This window comes from Phoxinus phoxinus (genome assembly GCF_949152265.1).
Source record: "Phoxinus phoxinus genome assembly, chromosome: 3".
In the NCBI taxonomy this organism is placed as follows: Eukaryota; Metazoa; Chordata; class Actinopteri; order Cypriniformes; family Leuciscidae; genus Phoxinus; species Phoxinus phoxinus.
The window spans coordinates 15743511-15765665 of record NC_136878.1 but is presented as its reverse complement, the minus strand read 5'-3'; the positions used below and the strand labels follow the sequence as shown (position 1 = coordinate 15765665).

The 22155-nt window shown below is 36.6% G+C and overlaps 2 protein-coding genes across 29 annotated transcripts in view; one reads left to right on the top strand and one right to left on the bottom strand.

Moving 5' to 3' along the window:
- Positions 1–22155, bottom strand: part of tango2 (transport and golgi organization 2 homolog) — a 41271-nt gene that overhangs the window by 14800 nt on the left and 4316 nt on the right. For 4 of the 8 annotated variants that reach the window (XR_013796737.1, XR_013796738.1, XR_013796739.1 and 1 more), the window contains exons 1-3: positions 10143–10270; positions 8889–9001; positions 1498–1586 (exon numbers count right to left, since the gene is read on the bottom strand). Coding sequence is in view for 4 of the 8 variants with exons in the window: in XM_079605675.1 (XP_079461801.1) it covers positions 1498–1586; positions 8889–8944 (145 nt within the window). In the remaining 4 variants the exon portion in view is untranslated. Of the gene's footprint in view, positions 1–1497; positions 1587–8888; positions 9002–10142; positions 10277–22155 lie in introns of those variants that run through there. The other 4 variants (XR_013796736.1, XM_079605677.1, XM_079605678.1 and 1 more) reach the window with 2 other exon arrangements.
- Positions 11387–22155, top strand: part of arvcfb (ARVCF delta catenin family member b) — a 229897-nt gene continuing 219128 nt past the window's right edge. For 8 of the 21 annotated variants that reach the window (XM_079605653.1, XM_079605652.1, XM_079605650.1 and 5 more), the window contains exons 1-2: positions 12611–12711; positions 13798–13914. In XM_079605653.1, coding sequence (XP_079461779.1) covers positions 13842–13914 — 73 coding nt within the window. In that variant the 5' untranslated portion in view covers positions 12611–12711; positions 13798–13841. Of the gene's footprint in view, positions 11511–12579; positions 12712–13797; positions 13915–22155 lie in introns of those variants that run through there. The other 13 variants (XM_079605643.1, XM_079605641.1, XM_079605638.1 and 10 more) reach the window with 8 other exon arrangements.

Below are 22155 nucleotides of genomic sequence, written 5' to 3'. Positions count from 1 at the left end.
CCATGTTTGATTATGATTGAATTCCAAATACTGAGGCATGATGCAAGAGACTCAAGCACAAGCTTCTCTTCTAAATAATTCCATGTTTCCTCAGGAAATTAATCTTCAATATTTTTCTCTAGACATATAATTAAAAATACACCCAATGGAAACATGTCAATTTCGAAAAAACTCCAATATATCGCAAAAAATTTTTTTTCCAATTCGAAGAAGGAATATTTCGTCAAACTGTTTTTTCCCCCCGAATTTACAGTTCACCTGACGTACATAAAAGTCGATCATTCTTTAAAGTTGGTGCGATATGTTTGGACAGAAGACAAGACAGAGTTCTTTATTAAACTCATAAAAGACAAAATAATTATGGGAATACTGGATTCTAAACAACAAAGAAATGCCACAATTTATCAAGACCTTGAGGCAGATAGGAAGGAGAAACACCTCATACGTGGCCGTTCCCAAATATAAGGTGCGCTCCCAAATATAATGTAGCTTACGTCTGCTTCGAAAAAAAAAAAAAAAGCTAGTGCGGTGGCTGTGAACCTACCAACATCCGTTGCCAACTTGCCATGATTTTTGGAATGACTTATCGCGAGAGGAATTTTTATTTTTTTAAATCGCATAATATAGGTTAATGGAAATGGCCCATTTCGCAAGTTTTTAATCGACATTTAAAAAAATATCGCAAAAGTTTTGCGCAAATCTGTAAAGGAAACCCGGCTACTGACTCACTGGATGACACAGTTTAAACCAGCATGAAGTAGTTTGAGGAATTGGATTTTGCCACTTTCTGGTGGCATCAAATCTATGAAATGTAAAACACATATCAGTAAATATCTAGATACCCACAAGCAACATTTTCTCATATTCTCTGACTTAAATTATAGTTAGCCTTTTAAATAAGGCTAAATAGTGCAAGTTCTGCCTCTTGAGTTCAAAAATGGTTCGAAAAGCTAAAATAAAAATTAGGGGGAAAAATCTAGATAAACTTGTCAACCACACTACTTGACTAGCTGGTTAGTTGAACAATAAAGTATTAAAGCTAAAATTAAATAATGAGATAAACTGGCCAACCAAGCTACTCAACTTGTATGACAAATACTCATGCTAATCCATTCCTGTCCGTAAATGGCACATAAAAAAACCCAAAACAATCTGAGCTTGATCACTTAAAATGCCAAACTGTTTTGTCCTGTCTTAGTGGGCTGTTATTCTTGACCAGAATAACATGCAGCCTGGGCTAAACACCATGCCAGTCAAACGTCTCGCTTTGTGAAAAAAAAGGCTGACTCTAAACGAGACTCTTGAGGAAACTTTGTTCTTGTTCATCCTAAATTTTAGGAACTCAAGGACTTCAGGAGTTCAGACAAACTGTATTGAAATTGAAACCAACATCTGACTTCTTCAATAACACAACAAAGTCTAAAATATTGATGAGATAAAGCTGGACTTTGTATATGAAATATTTCTCTAATATTTGAATAATAAGAATGATTTTACCGCTGAGGATTTCACTGTTGCTGCCCCAGAAGTCTGCAGCCTTGGACGGTCTGCTGTAGACCTCATCTCTGTTAGCAGCCAGAATGAGCCTGCATACAAAAAAGATGAAGGTGACATCACACACAATCTCTTTCACAGTATCCTTACTATACAATCATACTAATAACATATCATTTCTATAATAAAACACATCTCTATAACAGACCACCTTTAGAATCAACCATATAGTCTCATAAATGTCATGCTATGCTTTGTAATGTGCTACTCATGGGTAATGGGCATTGTGTTAACCAATAAAGGGCAGATTTTCAGTCAGACCTTCTGTTAGAGGGGGAGAGATTGAGGCTGGCACTGTTGAATGGGCTCAGAGGTCACATGTGCACCTAAATGTGTTTATCTCGCGCTGATCCTGAGAGAGCGCTGACTGCTGTGCCAGCTACACACCTAAGGCCCAGAGAAGGCTCAGCTGTGATGCTGAAAGCTGCTGTGTGTGGCTTTATTGTTCCTGCTCAGGCCTGATGCTCAGTAGATGCCTCTCTGTAATTAATATTCAGTGTAATGGAATATTCGTTTATATCTTAGCATTTTGGAAGTCATTTGGACTGAGATGTCAACCACACATTCTGCTATTTTTTAAAACAAACATTAAAAGAATATAAAGCATAAATCAACAGGCTACTAGGCGAAAGGACTGTAAGTTTATGGTAAACACTTCTCAGTAGTGGTCGATAGATATAAAAAAATGTGATGTCCGATGGCATGCACTAACAATGAGAGCATTTATTAATCTTAGTTAATGTTAATTTCAGCAAATACTTAATTTTTTTAATATCACGTTATGATTAATACAGTGTTTTATGACACTCCTAATAACACAGCTCTAAAATAACTATAAATTCATAAACTTTTACTGGAAAATGATGGCATATGATGCAGAACATTACTGTTTGTAGCTTTAAACACAATGGTCAAGGGCAAGGCCATCACAAATCATTTATGTTATCCCGCTAGATAACATTATCTTGGTAATAATAAATCAGCCGAATTTGCAAAGATAATGCAGAATACATCACACAATCAAAACGTTTAAAGGATAATTCCGGTATTTAACACCTTGAGTCTATATTGTAGTTTGTTTTGGATGAACAAGAGTGGTGGACAAATTTTTTTTGACAATGGTTCCTCTCTCGAGTTTTTGACTATAAAATAATTGGCCATGGACCCATTTAACATTGGAGTCAATGGCCATGTCCGAAAATGTCATTAAAACAACCTTTAACATTAGTTTTCAAAACTGTGCAACTCACTGAGTGATTAGTGATGTTAGTTGATGTTCCAGAAACAAAAAGTGTTGCGAAATACAGTTTCTGTCGTGTTTTATTCGTCATTTCGTAAAATCCCATTGAATTCTGTTGAAGGACTGAGTGCTCGTTAATATAAATGCGCTACCGGAAACGGAAAGGGGGCTGTTTACATTTGGTCGATGTAGTCTTTTTGCTTGCTTCCGTTTCTCATAAGGCTAGCGAGCAGAGCAACTGTGCTCCGGGAGAGTAAGCGAAATAAACAAACAAAACCTTGAAAATATTGAAAGACGTGACCACTGACCAGTGCAATATGAAGTTGAACTCGACTGTGACCGTGAGTGTCCCGCGAGACATAAACATCGGTTATCGCCATCAAGTGGCCGGGAGTGTGCTAACGCTTCAGATTCAAATATTGAGCGGAAGTTACACTGTTGTGAAGTGTCTGAAAAAATAGTTCCACTATAGCAAAATAAACGGATTGGAATCATATATGATATATTGTTTATAATCATCAACGAACACCACTAACCACTCGGTGAGTTTAACAGTTTTGTAAACAAACATTATTGGCTGTTTTAATGACATTTTCGGACATGCCCATTGACTCCAATGTTAAATGGGTCCATGGCCAATTCTATTATAGTCAAAAACTCGAGAGAGGAACCATTGTCAAAAAAATGTTGTCCACCACTCTTGTTCATCCAAAACAAACTACAATATAGACTCAAGGTGTTAAATACCGGAATTATCCTTTAAGTTTGTAAGGCATGAAAATGGATGTACAAGATCAAATTTTGTCAAATGAATGTCAAATTTTGACGAAGCAGCGACGAGGTGAGATTTTTTGCCCAAAACTCTCTCAACACTGACTCCTTAAAACGTTCTGTCAAACTCACCTCGTTGAGTCATTAACCAAACACAGTTGGTTGAGTAAATGTAAACAGTAAGGACATAGAAAAACATGAGTCAAAAGATCCGTGCATTAAGCCTTGAAGATGAAATGCAGCTCATTATTTCCTTCATTGGCCATGCTTACAGCGAAGGTAAAACTTGCACTAACTGCTTAACAACAGCATGGAGAGTCACACGTCCACTGCACTTCCAGCCTGTGGAACCTGACGGGCTGACAGAGAAGAAGAAAAGCAGAGAGACAAAAAGTGATGCAGTCTCCTGAGGGCTTTGCAGATTGATCTGCAATGGTTGATGCACCCCAGGAATATGTGCTCTGTACTGGAGACAGCTTGCAAAGCAGAAAAACTCCTCTCCATCTGAAAACAACTAACTGGCTTGACAATGTCAATTACCCAGACCTTGGGCAAGGTTATCACCCTCTTTGTCAGCCCAAATGGAGAGAATTCTCACAAATTCTCACTGAAAGAGAAGAATGGCAAAAGGATGACTGGACAAAGAGAGAGCTGAAAAGAAGACGAGGGTAGATTAAGAGGCAGTTTTAAGGAGAGCAGAAGGCAGTGATGTAGACAGAGAAGCAAACTCTTTCTGGATGTGGCAAAAAAAATGAGGGTTGTGTTGGACGGTCAAATTCCTTCACGGTAGGGCTGGGCGATAAAACGATAACGATAATTATCGCGATATAATTTTTCTCGATAAAACGATATCAAGAGCTCGATAAATGTTCGATAATGTTTTAGCGCCAAAAGCGGAACGAATCTCATTTGAACCGCGCGCGCCACACGGACCGTTTATCCGCTCGGCTCAAAGTCCAAACGGCAGCGCAGCGCGAGTTCACTCGAGCAGACGCGTTTACTCTGATCGTCTCGATCACTAGATCCAGTGAGAAGCGCTTGAATTCAGCGAAGAACACAAATGTCTCAGTGATTTAAACCAGTTTAAAGGCAGATGAAGCGGCGCTGACGAACAGGAGAAACACTGTGTGCAACGATACAGTCAGAAGCTTCTCCGTCGACACATTCCCATCATTTACCACGGATTTACTGTAACGTTAGCCTAGTAATATTAACTGCACCATGAAATGTGGGATATATATATATATATATATATATATATATATATATATATATATATATATATATATATTGAATTGTATAATATTATTAATGTAGACAATGTATTAAAGGACTAATGGAATATAATTATAGTTTTTAATAATGTATTTAGGCTACTGGTTTTCATAAATACCATATAAACCATAAAGTTACATTTTATCTGTGGTTATCATGATCTAAATGCATGATGCTGGATGACCAATTGTTAATTTTAATAAAACTAAAGAATATTACATTTTACCAAATACAAATAATGTTGTTGCTTTTTTTTTTACAGATGTTACTTTTTTTGTTAATGAACATAAATTGTATAAAGTAAATCTGCATCCTAACTCGAGCTAATCCTACTGAAATAAAGATATTTATTTTGTTAAGGAAAAATGTCAAATGTTTGAATGTTCTACCTCGGATTTGTGAAATGTTCCCCTGTTTGGCAAGTGTTTGTCATGATATGTTCTGACAATAAAGAGTAGTTTAAAAACACAACGCTCTGGTTTCTACAGCTTTCACTTAGGAGTAAAAATCTGTCTTTAAACTTTCACTTTCTTAATCTTCCTTTACACACACACAGACAGTGATTTCCTTCTCAAGTTCAGTGTTTGGCCTATATTTCAGTTCGGAGGCAGCAGGTCATCACAATGATCATATGATCAACAAATAATCACATTTTCTACATCCACGTCATCAAGGAATAAAAGATGTGCACTATGGCAGTGCTAAAATGTCTAAGGTAGGAGTTTTAGATGATTTGATTTCTAGCCTACATTTGAGACTACGCTGTATTTCAGAGACTTTTAACATCTCTGACAGGTTCCATCTGTTCCAAAGATAAAATATTAGCGCTAAGTGGATCCATTTTAGTGACATCAAAGTCATCATGGCCATATATAAGTAAACTGACACTGACCTCCGGCCTGTTTTCTCTCAAAGGGATTTCAGAGCTGCTAGTTGTGAATGTGAGGTCAGAGGTTAACATGATGAAGATTAAATGGCGTTCATATCCACCAAGCGAGTGCGATGGGAGGCAGGTTGGTTTTGAACTTTAATGACCTTTGCAATAATTGTACACTTCTTCTGAGTATTGAGGCAGAAACCCTCATTAATCTTAAAGACATTTCTGTTTTTAAGCTGGATTAATGCAACTGACCTGAATGAGGTGAATCATAGAGCAAGAGGGCTAATGATACTTTTTTTTATGCCAAATTGTATCCTGTCAGTAAAATATGCTCAAGAGGTCAGTGCTAATGATATGACTTTACAGTTGTAGCCTAAAGTATGTCAGTGTTCTCCCAGTCTTTTTATCTTAAGTATCCACATACCTCATCTGTAAGGCTCCATTACCATCATCAACATCAAACTTGAAATTAGGGATATGGATGTGTAAAACTACATATTTTCAAAATCAAGTAGTCAATTGGTTGCTAAAAACAACCCAGTGTGAGATGTAACTTGCTGGCTAAAGATGTAAGGCTGAATGTTTATCAATATACCAGAGGGTGAATTTAAAGACTATCAAGAGAGGGTTTTACTGTGCAAAAGAGCACTGTTGCTAAAAGTACTAAAAATATAAAATAAACTAAAACTACCATTCAAAAGTTTGGGGTCAGTAAGATATTAATAGTTTTATTAGGCAAGGATGCATTAAATAGACAAAAAGGTACAGTGAATATAGTTATAGTGCTACAAAAGATTTCTGTTTCAAATAAACACCATTCTTTTGAACTTTCTACTCATCGAGAGTCCTGAAAAAAAAGAAGACCAAATCTCCAAACTAGCACATTAGAATGATTTCTGAAGGTCATGTGACACTGAAAACTGGAGTAATGGCTGCTCCTGTGAATTCAGCTTTGCCATCACAGGAATAAATAATATTTTAAAATATATTAAAAAAGAAAACAGTTATATTAAAACGCTAATAAGATTTCACAATATTACAGTTTTTACTGTATTTTTTTAATCAAATAATAAATGCAGCCATGGTCAGCATAAGAGACTTCGTTCAAAAACATTTTTTAAAACCTTATCAACCCCAAACTTTTTGAATGGTAAATGTAAAAAGAAGAAAAAAGATAACTAGTCAACCTCACTAGGAATATTAGACTATATTCTAAACGTTGGATAACTAGTCAATTACTTAACTTAGACACAAATGTTACACAGGAATTTCTTCAAAGGAATTCATAGGTTATGGCTTGACTTCAAAAAAATCCTGAGATTAACTAATTAATTTTAGACAGCCTTAATATTAAGTCACATTTCTGTTTTATAGGGATAACAATACACTAAATGAAAATCATTGTAAAGCCCCCCTAAATCTGCTGAAGTACCCTCTGGTATGCATAACCCTGGTTGGCATTCACTGCTAAGTGGATCCAAGCAAGTTGCAATGTTGCTAGGTTACAGGAGGCAAAACAAGCAGAAGTGCACTCTATAAACATCTGTGTATTCTGTAATACGGTTTTCACATTTACCCAATCTTAATTATAGTACATCTCTGAGCTGTTTTGTAAACAAGGTGATGCTACCCTAAATCAGAGGAACCATGGCAGCGCAAGACAACCTTCAAGACAGCGTCACTGATTAGATTGTACATCCTGGGTTGAGTCATCTGTGACGCTAAACCACTGTGACTGACTCAATATTAGATAATCAAATTACAGCTTGTGGGGTAATAATCCTGATTAGCGTAGCATGTTACAATCTGACAGTATTAACAGAGGTAACCTCTCTGTAGTGAAGGGGAAAGAAGACATAGATTACTAGTCCATGCAATTTGATCCCATACACATGATTCAGAGCTCATCAGGCTATAGCTTTTGAAAAAGAAAAGACTGACTTGGCCCTCTCTAGCTCTTTAGAGGCTGCTCACATTCAGAAAACCCTGACCTAGGGACATTTCCTTCAGGGACCGAGAGCTTAAAAGAGTTGTAGAGGCCATCAGGACCAGCTTGATCCACACAATAGTTTATTATGGAATTTTACATTGAGTGCACACTACACATTAGAGATTTAGACTAAATGGCATGGTACTAAACAAAAAAATGTAAACTACCATTCAAAAGTTTGCAGTCAGTAAGATTTGTTTTAGAGAAATGTATCCTTTTATTCAAGGACATATTAAATTGATCAAAAGTGACAGTAAAACTTTTTTTTTTCTATTTCAAATAAATTTTGTTGTTTTGAACTGTCTATTATCAAAGAATCCTGAAAAAAAGTTTAATGGTTTCCACAAAAAAACCAAATTAATAAAACAAATTAATTTAAAAATTTAAAAATTTTTTTTAAAAAAAGCAGCAGCACAACCACTTTCAACATTGATTATAATGAGAAATGTTTCTTGAGCACAAACTCAGCCTATTAGAATGATTTCTGAAGGATCATGTGACAATGAAGACTGGAGAAATTTAGGAATCAATTACAATTACATTAAAATAGAAAAATTATTTTGAATTGTAATTATATTTCACAATATAACTGTTTTGTGGTTAAATAAATGCAGTATTGTATTGGTGAGTTTAAGAGAATTCTTTCAAAAAGATTTTTAAAAAATCTCACCAACCCACATTTTTGAACGTGTATAAACAGTAAAACAAAATTGTAAAAATGTTTACACGTCACAGAAATTAACATTATTTATGACAAATGTAATAATAGGAGCTGTTTTAATATACATGATATCACATGACCAGCTGAATAATACCCACTCTTTTCCTGGACACTTTTGCTTATGGAATAAATTTCACATTTGCCTGTGAAAAATGTATCATGACTCACTGTGAGCATTTATACAATGTCATGGGTAACTGAAAACGTTTGATTTGCATGATTCAGCATCCAATGGATGGTATCAAGTGTACCTTTAAAATCTTAAATATGGGCCAACGATTTTGCTTTGGTTTAGATGTACCTGAACACTTCATATTTAAAAAATGTATACAATCGGTGTGTTTTTTTTGTGTCAGTATGAAACAACACCTTGTTCCCACACTCATGTGCAAGAACTTTTCATATCCCTATTTGGATAACACACACACAGTAAAGCTTCTGGGAACTGGTGCACTACCTGTAGGCATTTTTGGATGCAGGCCGAGGGTCAAACTTCAAGAAGATGATGCACATGAGGAGGTCACTGATGGCAGGAGTATTCAATCACAGTGAGGTCAGAGCTGCTAGGTGCTAGAGGAAGAGATGGAAGAGAGAATGAGACAATGGCTGCATCCAAATCGCACACTTCTCTACTATTTAGTAATCGAAAAACAGTATGTGACAAAAGAAGAATGTCCAAATTCACAGTATTCATAAAAAGAGTAGACAAAAAGTACCTGGATGTACCAGAGATTCTGATGAATTGTGTGCATATGATGGACACTTTACTATTTTATGAATGGCAGTGAAGTGACACAACTGACACTGGTAGGTCACACGATAATGACAACATGGCGAATGTAGTACAGTACATCCAGATTAAATTCATACTATACACACATTCATATAAAGAAGGTACTTTTTTTAGCGGTTGTGAAGTAATTACTTATTCAAAATAAGTAACTACTCAAGAGAGTATGCGATTTTGGACGGAGCCAATGGATTTTGGATAAAAAGGAGACAGAAGTAAACTAGTAAGCCAGAGGAAAGCCTTGGAGGGTATCAATCAAACAAACACTATTACATCAACAATTCTTACTTAAATCTTACAAAACCTCTATCTGAAGATAAATAAAATAAAACTGGTATATCGATTAGACAGATGGTGCAGCTATAAATATTTCAGACCACAGGATAACACTACAACCATTGTCTCCTACCTGTCTTACAAGACATATTGTGCTGAACAGCAACGAAGACATGAAATACACATGTTTTAATGTGAAAGTAATCACTATAACAGAACATAGTATAATCCTGACCCTGGACATCTGTCTTATGAACACTGCATAACGTTACATGAAAAGATTCATAAACATGACAAATCGAATCATTCAATTTCTTTCTGGTAAATTCTGACAGCTCGAGTTCAGAGTAAGTGTAACAATAAGAGTTTTAAGATACTGTTATTATTATTATTAGGTGTATAAATGTATTACGTTAGACAGATAACTGCTGTCTTTGTTCCACAGTGTGCTTTATTCGCTGAGAATGATCCAGTAGGTTTAATGTCAGGCTTGTGTCAACTGAGAGAGGCTGAACTGACAGCAGGCTAGCTGTAGCATAACAAGTTTGCTAACTGGTCGGATAACTTGAAGACAGCGAACAATAACGAACAAACATTTGAGTTTGTTTTCTCTTTGGTTTATAACAGAAATGATATGTCACTTACGGATCCATGTGTTGTCAATGATCACAATTGATTGTGCCGCTACTGTGAAAGCTAACTTTGAGCACAGGCTAATTCTTCACTGTACAAAGGGCTAAACCAACCTCGCTTTGACGTCTGCAGAGAAATCCGGCTGTGATTGGCTGAAACTAAACCTCAAAAGCGAGGACTGGACCCCGCCCCCAGCATCGCAAACGTTTTAAGCGTAAAAACATAATGATCAGAATTCTAATCGAGCTCTCTTGTTGTCAACTGTAAAAAATAATAATATATATATATATTTTTTTTTACAAATTTCTATTTTATTCTATTTCCATATTAAGTTCTTTATTGAACATTCACATATTATTAAATTATTTAATATACAATAATTGTATCTTGAACGTAAATGTATAGGCACATATTATTATATCTGAACAAGAATGAACTAAGTTTGCATTTTTGGTCATCGATTTTGAATTCTAAAACACTTGTTTAGCATTATTAATCAATATGTGATTAAAGGTAATAGTTGTGAAGCAATTTTAATGAATGTAATAAATGGGACAACTTAAATATTTTCCCCAAAGACTGAAATCGAGATTTCATTAGGGCATTTCAAATAGTAGACTACTGAAACTCTTTTGCTAATGATATTAAAAGTGCCTCTTAGGTGTGGTCACGTGTATTTGTTGGTGGCGCTGGCATTACACAAAGCTCTCTATGGCTCTGGGAACACCAAACCAAACCAACCAATAGGAGTAAACTGACCACCCTCCGTTAACATACTGGAAATCGGAATAAATTAAAGAATTATTATTTTATATTATACCAAGTAATAAATAGCCTAAATGAGTTATTTAATAAATAAATAAAAATCACAGTTCATCACTAAATTGTGTAAAGATTATGTTTGATAGATTTATTTATTTGCGTATTTTATTGTTTTTCATTGACATTTCGTAATTTGTTTATTTACATATATATATATTATTTGTTTATTTTTTTGTAGGTTTGGTCTTAATAATAATAGACAGATTTTTATTTTTTAAAAACGTTGCACTATCTCTGTCGAGTCTGTATCAGAGAGATATAGCTGTACTGTTGTAGTAGTGTGCAAAGCCAGCCTCGGAAGAACCCAATAACACTGACAGGGTTTTTGTTGTCTAGATGGAAAGCATCGTGGCATTTTACAAGTCCACTATTTACATTTACGATGAGACATATCCTTTGAATAATAACACGGCTGATTCGAAAAACTACGCAGTGAGTTTTCTCGCGGAGATGCGTGAAGCTAACCGTGGAATCATCCGCTGAGACTGTTGACAAGTTGAACGGCTGCTGCTGCTGGTGCTGCTGTCGCTACACAACTCACTCACAGAGGGGAGACAGGTAAGATACTCATTCTTTTGCGCAGCAATATTCTTTATCTGTGTGATCATTTAAACTCGACATTATAACTTATTTCACAAACCCAATAGGTTATACACGTACTACTACTCAATTCGCGCGTACGCGTATCTCAACTGATCGAGCGATTCGCGTAACGTTATAGGCTAGAGCAGTTGCTCGGCTTTAATTACAGAAACATTACATACATTTTTGTTTTAGTGCGTTTGCAGATATATCTTTATGAATCATTATGGTTTACTTTAAAGCATTTGAAGATGTATCACTTGGCTACAATTGGTAGGCTATTATTCGTTGTTTTGAGGCAGCGCGTCATGCTTGATAGTAACACGCGCGCTCGTGAAATGCAGCCCTTTTATTCGATCGTGCTCGTTTTTGATTATGATTATTATGCACGAGGAAGCGTTTATAAGTGTTCTCACACCCAGAGCATCAAATGAAAGGGAATTATTTGGAAGTATGCGAATATGAATAAAGTGTTTCTGGTTTGGTTACACATGAGAACTGAATTACATTTCAAGGCTTTTGGCATCTGTCAGAAAGGGGATTCCTGGTATCAGTGGATATGGCGCGATTTCAGGTGTAGCAAAGATACAATTCTAATAGAAGGGTTGTTCTTGTTCTATTTTATGCATCAATCAGAGTAGTAACGATCTTTTAAGAACGGCTTTTTTATTTTAATGTATTATAATAGGCATATAAATCATTATCAAAATAGCCTAAATTATAAATTGTAGGGAGGGACAAGTGTTTTCTTGGTCTGATTAAAATGGCACGTTTGAATATATAAATTCGCATCTTCTGGATGAATCCCAATAGGTCGACATTATGACATTAGCCTACTATTTTTTTACATTTAAGGATTTTTAACCTATGTTTAAGTAGACCTAATCACTTCCACACTGCCCAAACTTTAGCCTGCATTAGTAAATAATCATGGTGGGTAATTAAGTTTCAAAATTTCACATTTTAGGCTACTGTGAATTTGTAAACAGTAAAATAGATTTCTTATTTGCATATTCATGAGGTCAGTAATATTGATTGGACGAACACAGCTGACGTGCACGCGAGTGACGCGACCTGTTTTGGTAAGCGCTTGTGAAATGTAGACGCTGAATCGCTGAATCTAATCAGGTTTTGGAAGTTTCTACTACAGTACAAAACCTTATACATTTTTAATGAGGTAAGCGACGCTAAGTTTATGATTGGGTGGCTGATGTTTTAACAACTCACTGTAACCGAAATATTTCACTCTGTATAACTTAGCTACCTTTGACACTGCAATTCGATGTTAACTCAAACGATCCAAAACCAAAGTCTTTGTTCAAAATCCAGTGTCAAGGCCTGTTGTTCACAACAAGAACTATATGGTAACTATAATGATAAAGTATAAGCGTCCACACCAACGGACAAAAGTTTTGTTTATAATAAACGCGCGCGTGTATATTCTGTGTGAACACAATTGCAGCGCGCGCTTTTAAAGGCAGGTGAATTTTGATTGGCTGTAAATGTTTTTTTTTTTTTTTTTTGTCAGCTGAAAATGGCTGTTATTCCAAATTATTGTTCTTAAAGGGTTAAATGCAGTGCTGGAGTGAGATGTGATGTACATTTGCAGTGTCTTATGAAGTAATAACTGGCATTATCAATCAAAAGGTTATATTTTATGGTCAGTTTTTTTAAGGAGATGCTTTCATTTAATAATCAATGTGCAAATAACACTAGTGGGTGAGTGATCAAGCCTCGTATTCATTATCCCTTCATCCTTTAGTTAGGCTTAGTGTGATGTATATAACTGCAACTTTGCACATTGGCTAATTAATTCTTAACTTGACATTCACTTCACTAGCTGTAGGCCTACTGTTTTATTGACAAGGCTCAGTGTCATATTGATAACGTGTTAACACAATTCTGTGATCTATTTAAGTTTTCCTGTTCTTTAAAAACTCTTTTACCCCAGTTGAGATGGGAGCTTGTTAAATTAGGCAGTGCTGTCATTCATGGCACACTGAGCAGCTTTGCTTGTCTGGAGAATTTCAGATCTATGCAAAGAGCTACCCTTTGTTCCATTTTATAATTTAAATAAGTCGTACATGTTTTTGAAAACGTTGTTTTAATGTAATTCAAGGATGGATGCTGTCACATTTGTTTTGCTGCTTCTTGCATCAGGAGGAGAGACTTTGGTGCATTTATAGAGCTTCATAAAGCAACAAAACAGTGTTGCAAATCAGGCCAGTGGGGAGCATATGCTTATGTTTTTATTGCTCTTCAGCATTTTGCAGTTCATCACATTGTGATGTTGCTTCAGTCAGATGGATGAGAGCTGACAGAGCTGAGCTTGAGTCTGCAAAAAGGGCTCTCGTACAGAGAAGACAGGATGAGCCTCAAGGTACGTTCCCATTGGCTGGTAGCTTCCTGCGAAGCAGAGCCATAGAGAGAAATGGCTCTGCTGCGAAGTGGACTTCACAGGATATTCGTCAGGAAGTGGGTAGGGAATTTTAACTATCTGTCATTTTAGGCCACTAGAAGGACAAGAAATTTGTCTCAAATAAACAAAGTGATAAAGAGTTGAGGGTCCAGCAGATCAATTCTACTCAGTTGTGGTTCCTACGCGATAGTTCATTGACTGTCAATGTCGAAAATTGTTGTGCTGCTTACAATTTACAATTACACTTGAAACACTTGAATTTATTATATACGTGAGTGTATATATATATATATATATATATATATATATATATATATATATACCGGTGTATATATATGAAAGAACAGTAATTTAATGTTAGTTTTTAATAATATAAATTTACTGATGTCCTCTGTTTAGTGTATATATGTTGCAGAGACTTCTATATCTATATTTTATTTAGCCTGGGGGGGGGTCAGTTGCCTTTGGGGTCCATATAATTAGAGGGATTGTGTGAAGGATCGTTTTTTATTTATCAACTTTTCATATCTCACTTGTAGAATATGTAAATCATTATGAAGTTTTAGAGTTTGAGCTACTTTGATGGGTAGGCTACTCTCTAAAGCTTCTCTTTTTCCCACCATCTCTTTTTCCATGATTGTCTTGGCCTTGACTGTAAGGCCCCTGTTCTTTGGAACAATAACTATGGAATGTAAATTCCTCAGTGCCTCCTGCCTGGAACTCAGAGTCATTTCATGTTAATGAAGTGTCTTCATTATATAAGCTTTTCTTTGACTGAATCTCAATTTAGGGCTGGTTCTGTGCTGTACACTCATACACTAAGGCTTTGTTCACCGTGCACACAAATCCATTTTTGTTTTCAAATCCGATCTTTAGGTCTGCTGGTCTGTCATTTTACATGGGATTTGATTCGCTTGTTCAGACAGTGTAGTTTAGCCTATACCTGGTGTGTCTGCATTGGTTGCTATAGTAATGATGTAAGAGTCAGAGCGATGCTGAGGAAAAGTGCTCATGTTTATCATAACATCTCGACACCACAGTGCTGAACTCACAAGATGCATGAGACAACATAGGCTAAGCGATGGAGGCATTTTGCTCACTCATGTCGTCATGCGTACTACGTGTCTTAAACCACGGACTAGTTCACTATTCACTTCACTACATAGTTAGTGTTACACAGTGAGCAAAGAAAGGGTGTATTCTGACAGCCCAGAACAATATTGCATTGTACTTTAATGATTAAAAAACGTCTTCTTTAAACTGATCTGGCCGTGTAGACCGTGATGTGTTACAATTGAAAAAAAAATGGATTCATATTCATAACAACGTTGTATCATGGCAGCAAAAATTATCTTATTATTAAAAAGTTTTCTTTAATGAAAAAATATGTAGGCTATTAAAAATGCTTCATGTCTGAACAAAACCAATTAATAGTGTTAGTTTGCACTTTGCAGTCATATTAAAATGTGTTAACGTTTTGTAGCTGTTAATGTATCCAAACACAGGGAAAATGTGCCAAAATGTAAGCAAATCATAGCTGTGGTGGCAATAATCGTACCTAACAATTACGTGTTATACGTACATCGTGATCCGGTAGTGAATAGTTTTTTGTCGGTTTGTTTGACCATATTTGAGCGAAACGGCAATTGGATGAAAAGAAGGGACAGTGAGAGGTTTCCCTGTGAGGGTGAATGACTCTTTATGGCCACACACCTGCTTGATAGCTCTGCTTGCCCCGTCTCTCCCAGGCCATTTGGTATGCTGCAAAAATCCACGACTGGGCGATACTGACTCTCCTTGGCACAGTTTGTGGCACCTGCTCTGAATAATCCTTCCTGATAAATAGCCTTTTTTGGTGGCATTTCAGAGCAGAGCATCAATGTTTTGTTTGTCCTATATAACATTATTCTAGGTTTATCAACTGATAAATCATGTAAAATAATTTGTACACTACACATTTCCAGGGAGCAGGAAATTAGTATGTAGAGCACACATTTCTTTTGTTTGTGCTGCTGTGGGACTGTTTGTTGGATTGAGAAGGTCTAACAAATGTCAGGCCTACGCTACTTCAGGTTTGAGGAATGGTGCGGGCAAACATTCTGCTCCTACGTCTTCAAAATGAGTTTTCATTGCTCATGCAATGCAATAGTTAAAGGATTAGTTCACTTTCAAATAAAAAATGTCCTGATAATTTACTCACCCCCATGTCATTCAAGATGTCCATGTCTTTCTTTCTTCAGTCGAAAAGAAATTAAGGTTTTTGAAGAAATCATTCCAGGATTTTTCTCCATAATCCATATAATAACTTCAATGGCAACCAACCATTCAAATGTTCAAAGAAGGTTCAAATGTCAGTCTCAATGCAGCTTCAAAGTCTCGACACGATCCCAGCTGAGAAATAAGGGTCTTATCCAGCGAAACGAACTGTCATTTCCCCCCCCCCAAAAAAATATAGGCCTACTTTTTAACCACAAAAATGTACCATCTCTGAGATGCACCACGCATTGCGTCATCACGTTGGAAAGGTCATGCGTCACGCCATCTCCTCTTTGTCTGTGTACTCCGGTTCAAAAAGGTCTCATTTTCCCCTTCCAACTTCAAAATCGTCCGACATCCATGTTTTAATTTATTATTATTTTTTTCATTTTTTTGGACCTTTCCAACGTGATGACGTAATGATGATTGTACGATGACAAAAGACGGGCATTTGTGGTTAAAAAGTATATATACAGTAATTATTATAATTTTTTTTAGAAAATGGCCGATTGTTTCTCTAGATAAGACCCTTATTTCTCGGCTGGGATCATCAGACTTTGAAGGTGCATTGAGACGACATTTGAACCTTCTTTGAACATTTGAATGGTTGGTTGCCATTGAAGTCCATTATACAGTATGGAGAAAAATCCTGGAATGATTTCCTCAAAAACCTTCTTTTCGACTGAAGAAAGAAAGACTTGGACATCTTGGATGACATGGGTGTGAGTAAATTATCAGGAATTTTTTTATTTGAAAGTGAACTAATCCTTTAAGTAGGCTGTTTTAAGATTATTTTTTTTATGATCCGCATCACATTCAAAATGTATCTGAAAATAAGCCTAGTTTTCAGCTTTGAATGCTGTCAGGTTTCAGTTCAGATACATTTTTTATCTCACATTAATATTTTTTTATTATTTGTTTCTCAATACAAATTTTTAACCCCCTTTGTACTACTAGTCTTAGTAATTAGCTGTGAAATTATTTGTACCCTTTGGGTATTGGCTTCCTTCAGTCCTCTGCCAAAGGTGGTTTTGTTAGTTTTATTATCTTCTGTACAGCACTGTGGTCAGCCTTGGTTGTTTTTAAATGTGCTTTATAAATAAATATTGTTTGAAAAAGACAGTCCCACATTGGTTTCTTTATGCTATTTTTTACAGGGGAAAAAAATCTCTTCTTTTTTTTTACAAAGAATGAATGGTTAAAAATGATGCACAATTCTTTTTTTCATATTTGTTGTTTGTTACAGTAGGTATATGAATAGAGTGGAGTGCATATATAGGCTAGGCTATATCAGTGATGCGCGGGTTGATCCAAAATGAGCGGGTGCCTGCGGTCACCCGTGGTTATGAGTCATCCAAAAATATTTTTAATGATATTCGGGTCGTGGTCGGTCGGGTCGTTTGAAATAAAGATGCCAATTAAACCTTTGTAATTTATATAGTACTAGACACAATTTTCTATGAAATACATAGGCCTACACTTTATTGGCTGAATAACTGGCGCGAAGATGACGCACAAGCTCAGTCTGCAGGTAGAGATGCAAAATCCTTATTTACCTTTTGAAAGTTGAGCGTCATTAACTTTTGAATAAATGCTGACGTGGGACAAAATGGCCGATTTCCCAACACGTTGAACTGAGCAATCCCATCACCATCTTAATAGGCTACTTTTAAAAGTGTATAGCTCAGTAATGTCAGTTTTATGTATTTTCTGAGAGGGGGTGGGCTTTTTGTTGGGAAAGTCGGGGGAGAGACGCACACTTCGATTAGACTGGATAAACACATGCAGCAATTGTTGTTAAAATAAATGAATAAATCAAGCCTTTATTACATAACACTAGGCTATATCATACAGCATTCAGAAAAAGAACAGTTTGCGCTCCTAAGGGCTTTCACACTTTTCCAAAAGTGGGCCTTCTCTCAGTTGACCTGCTGATGAATTCTTCAAGCAGGGTCGAAACATAAACATCGCATTCATCAATAATATGCATCTAGACAACTGAAATGGAAAATGATGGGCCGCCTCAAGAACTGCCTGCTCTCGCCGCTGCACCTCTGAGCGCACCACGTCAGGGCCTGAAACATTTCTCTCCTCCACAGGCTGGATTAATGGATATTATAGGCCAGGGAGGCTGATGGGGGGCGTATGGGAGGGGGGGCGGCCATACTACGATGAGCATTTGCTACTTTTAAAAAATGTGGGTCAGGGGTCGGGTACAATATATATATATATATATATATATATATATATATATATTTTTTTTTTGAGCGCGGGTTAGTTGAAAACGTTGGTCGGGTGCGGGTTATTTAAACATTGACCCGCGCATCAGAGATATATATATATATCTATATGAGATGGAGGAAGGTTTTTTTACATATAAAATTTACATTTTAGGTGAAATGAGGATTCACCTTACACAGAGATTTTGTTACGATTTGCCCTTTTACAGACTTGTTAATTGTTTTCCATGTTGTGTGTAGAGCAGCGATGCAGATATTAGATTACAGTTTAAAGCTTAAGTAGATTTTTTTGCAAGTAATGTCACCAGAAGTTATGATTCTTTTTAAGCAAGTTTCCCAACATTTCCTCATTTTCAGTTGGTCAAGCAATTAATAATACACAAACTCACAGCATTGGAGCTGTAATGTTGGCACTGGGCAGGACATAAATGGTATAGGTACTTTCTAGAGTTTCTGAATATTAAGCTGGTACAGGAGAAAATATTGAAAAATGACACACTTCATCTTTAATCTGTGGCACAATGGAAGTTAAGATGTTCAGATTGTTCATTCTGAACAAATATAAATGTCCCTTGTTAACTGTTGAGTGATGGGAAGTCACTTTTTTTTAATGCACATAAATGTTACCAATGAACACAGGTGATTACTTACAGTACATGCTTCAGATTGTTGTTTTTCACCATGGACCTTCCCTCGATAGCGCAAAATGCCTACCTCTCTTGAACTAGATATGATGGTGGGCGTATTTGACAATAATCTGATTATGTAATTTATTGACTCAGTGGTGTCTTGCAGTGAAGCTATAAGATAATACAGAGATATTCTTTAAAAATGCGTCAGTCAATCATTTGATATTGCAGGTAACCTATTTTCCATTCAAAAGAATCCTGTTCTGAATAGCATTGTCATTTTAGACTTCCCCAGTCTCTTGCACAGCAGAGTCACCATCCATCTGTCCTCACGTTCTCGTATGAATGATATTGGTTAACATTTTAACTCCTGTGTTTGGGCTGCACCCAACTAATCCTCTTTTCCCAATCCCTTCTGCTCTGCACTGTGCTGGGACAGGGGCTTGATTTATGAAAATGTGATCTGGTGGAAATTTCCAGTCATTTCCCAATGCCCTTCTCATTTCCCAACCCTTTCTCCCGTCACTCGCTCCACATTGTACTTGGCTGAGGAGACGCTTCCTGTCATACTTGACCCTGTTCCAGTGACACCGTCCAAGCAGGCTGGTGGGACTTGTCCTGCGGTGGATGTCATGGTGTGTGTGGATTAACCCTGGCTTGATAAGAGCTGCTTAATTGTAATCACTGGAACATCCAGGGAGGTTAAACACCGCACTGTGTGCCTCAGGAGTCAGGACAGCTGATGCTGGTTCACCTGGCTATATGGCATTTCAGAATGTTTGTAAACAATAGGCACAAACATACTTCCGGGTGGCAGAACGCGAGAGGCTTCTACTGACTAACTGAAGAGATCCAGCCGGCTCCTGTAACAGTTACAGTTAAAAACATTGTTGTTGATCAAAGTTGAAACGATGATGAAAACGGGTTGTGTTTGCGCTGCCAGATATACAGCAAAAGGTTTAGGGTTTTATCGCATTCCTGTGGGTGAGGAGGTTATAACGAGTGGATGTTGTGTCGTCAAAAAGTAGGGCTAAAAGTAGGAAATCTTAATGATCCCCTAAATTATATGATTCATCCAACGTTTACCTTTCTGCTGCCAACCCTGCTTGCCCTTCAACTCTGCTTCGTGTATTCTCAAAACGGTCCATCTACAAAATATCATAGCAGAGCATTTATGTTCAGCCGGGGAAATTCGAGACTAATATTAGTAAACTTTGTGACTCATTGCCAGTCACTGCCTGAAGTAAAAGAGGGCTGCCAACTCTCACGCATTGACCGTGAGACTCACGCAATTGTCACTTTTCACAAGCTCTCACGCAACTTACCGGAATGTATAGTCCTCATACATAATATCGACCAATCAGTGTTTTTCAACTGCACAAAGAGGCCTAACAGCTGGAGAACAATTACGTCACATAACATTTACCTCAGGAAAGCCATTTAATGGCCATCCATGATATACAGCACGTTATTTTGGCTAGAAAAAAGAGCTATAGAGAGTATTTAGCTAATTATGTGTAGGCCTATATTACATATTTATTATATTTTTTACTTGTATCATTAAATACAGTTGTTGTTATGAAAAAAAACACATTATATTTAATATTTTTTTTTTATTTTATATCATTTTTACTGCCGACGGTGGGTCTCCTCCTTCCAAGCAATTTACTAGCGTTGCCATAGGAACACTTCGGCTTTTGCCACCCGGAAGAACGTCTATTACTGCTGTGACGTCATGGTGAATTGTCGTATACCAGAGAGGGCACCTGCAGAGTGGCATATTTGTGCAAAGTGCTGAAATTTCAGGATAGGTGACGTTTGGAATGATAATTTACGAGTTCATGGTTTGTTTTAGGTCTACATGATGAAACCGATAACCATCATGATGATTTTGCGCAAAAATTATAGTCATGATTAATCATGATTGTTGTCATTTTAGAAATTTCTTTTGACATTTAATCAGAATTATTGCATTTTCATAAGCACAAATCCAGAGAATGTTAACTTTACCTCAATAGTTTCCTGATGTATTATTTATCTGATAAATGAACATTCTTTAAATTATGAAACCTGCTACATCTCTTCAAAAATGAACCAGTGAAATTCCTAATATTAATTCCAAATTATGTTAAGGTTTTTCTATTAAAACCACTCCAACTACAATGACTTTCTATTGAGTCTTTGTATAGTCTAGAATAGATTCATCTTCAGAAGTAATCACTGAGGTTTGCTTGCAGATTTATTTGCGCAAATGACTGTGTGAAAGAAAACCGACTGGTTGTATTACACTTTCAATTGAGCAAAATGCCACAGTAGAGACGATTGCTAACACCATGCTGGTGTTTTTAGATCATCAGCGTTTATTTTCTTCTCAGTGTGGAGAAAGTGCATTGCGCATGGTTGCCATGTTGGGCAGAAGAGAACAGCTTTGATTGGGGAATTTAAACTCTTGACATCTGGCAACTGCAAGCATGAACGCTTGTTACCAATGTTGGATAACTTGAATGTCAAATGAAAATAAAATAAGTAACCAGCTAAAAATCATGATCACGATTAAAATATGATTGATTGATATCGTGCAATTCTAGATTTTGTTATTTGTTAGCCTATCCAAAATGCTGGTCAGCAAAACATATTTTATTATATAATTATATATTTGCATATGTTGCCTGCAAAACCTTTTATTTCAAGAACAAATTTTTAAACCCTAAAACCAAAGTTTGACGTGGCACCCTTCTCTGAGTTGAGATAAATTGTCTTTTTTTTAATGATGTTTGTATGCGTTGTCTGTTGGAGGAGAGACTGTGGGAAAGGAATGTCCTAATGATCCAGACTGCTTTGTTGGAGAATGACCCAGAGCCCCAGTGTGGCACGCCTGATCTCTGCCCTCCCTGAAATGGATCTTCTCTCTGAGCTGAGATAGCCGGAGCCGCTTTCAGTGCTCCCAGTCCAATGGTGTGCCATTTGGATATCTGGCCAATAATTAGTCAAAACTTACTTTCATGTTTTATCATTATTTATAGCTGGTTTCTCCTCCTCTTTGAGTACCGAATGCAATTATGATGTGAGAAATGACT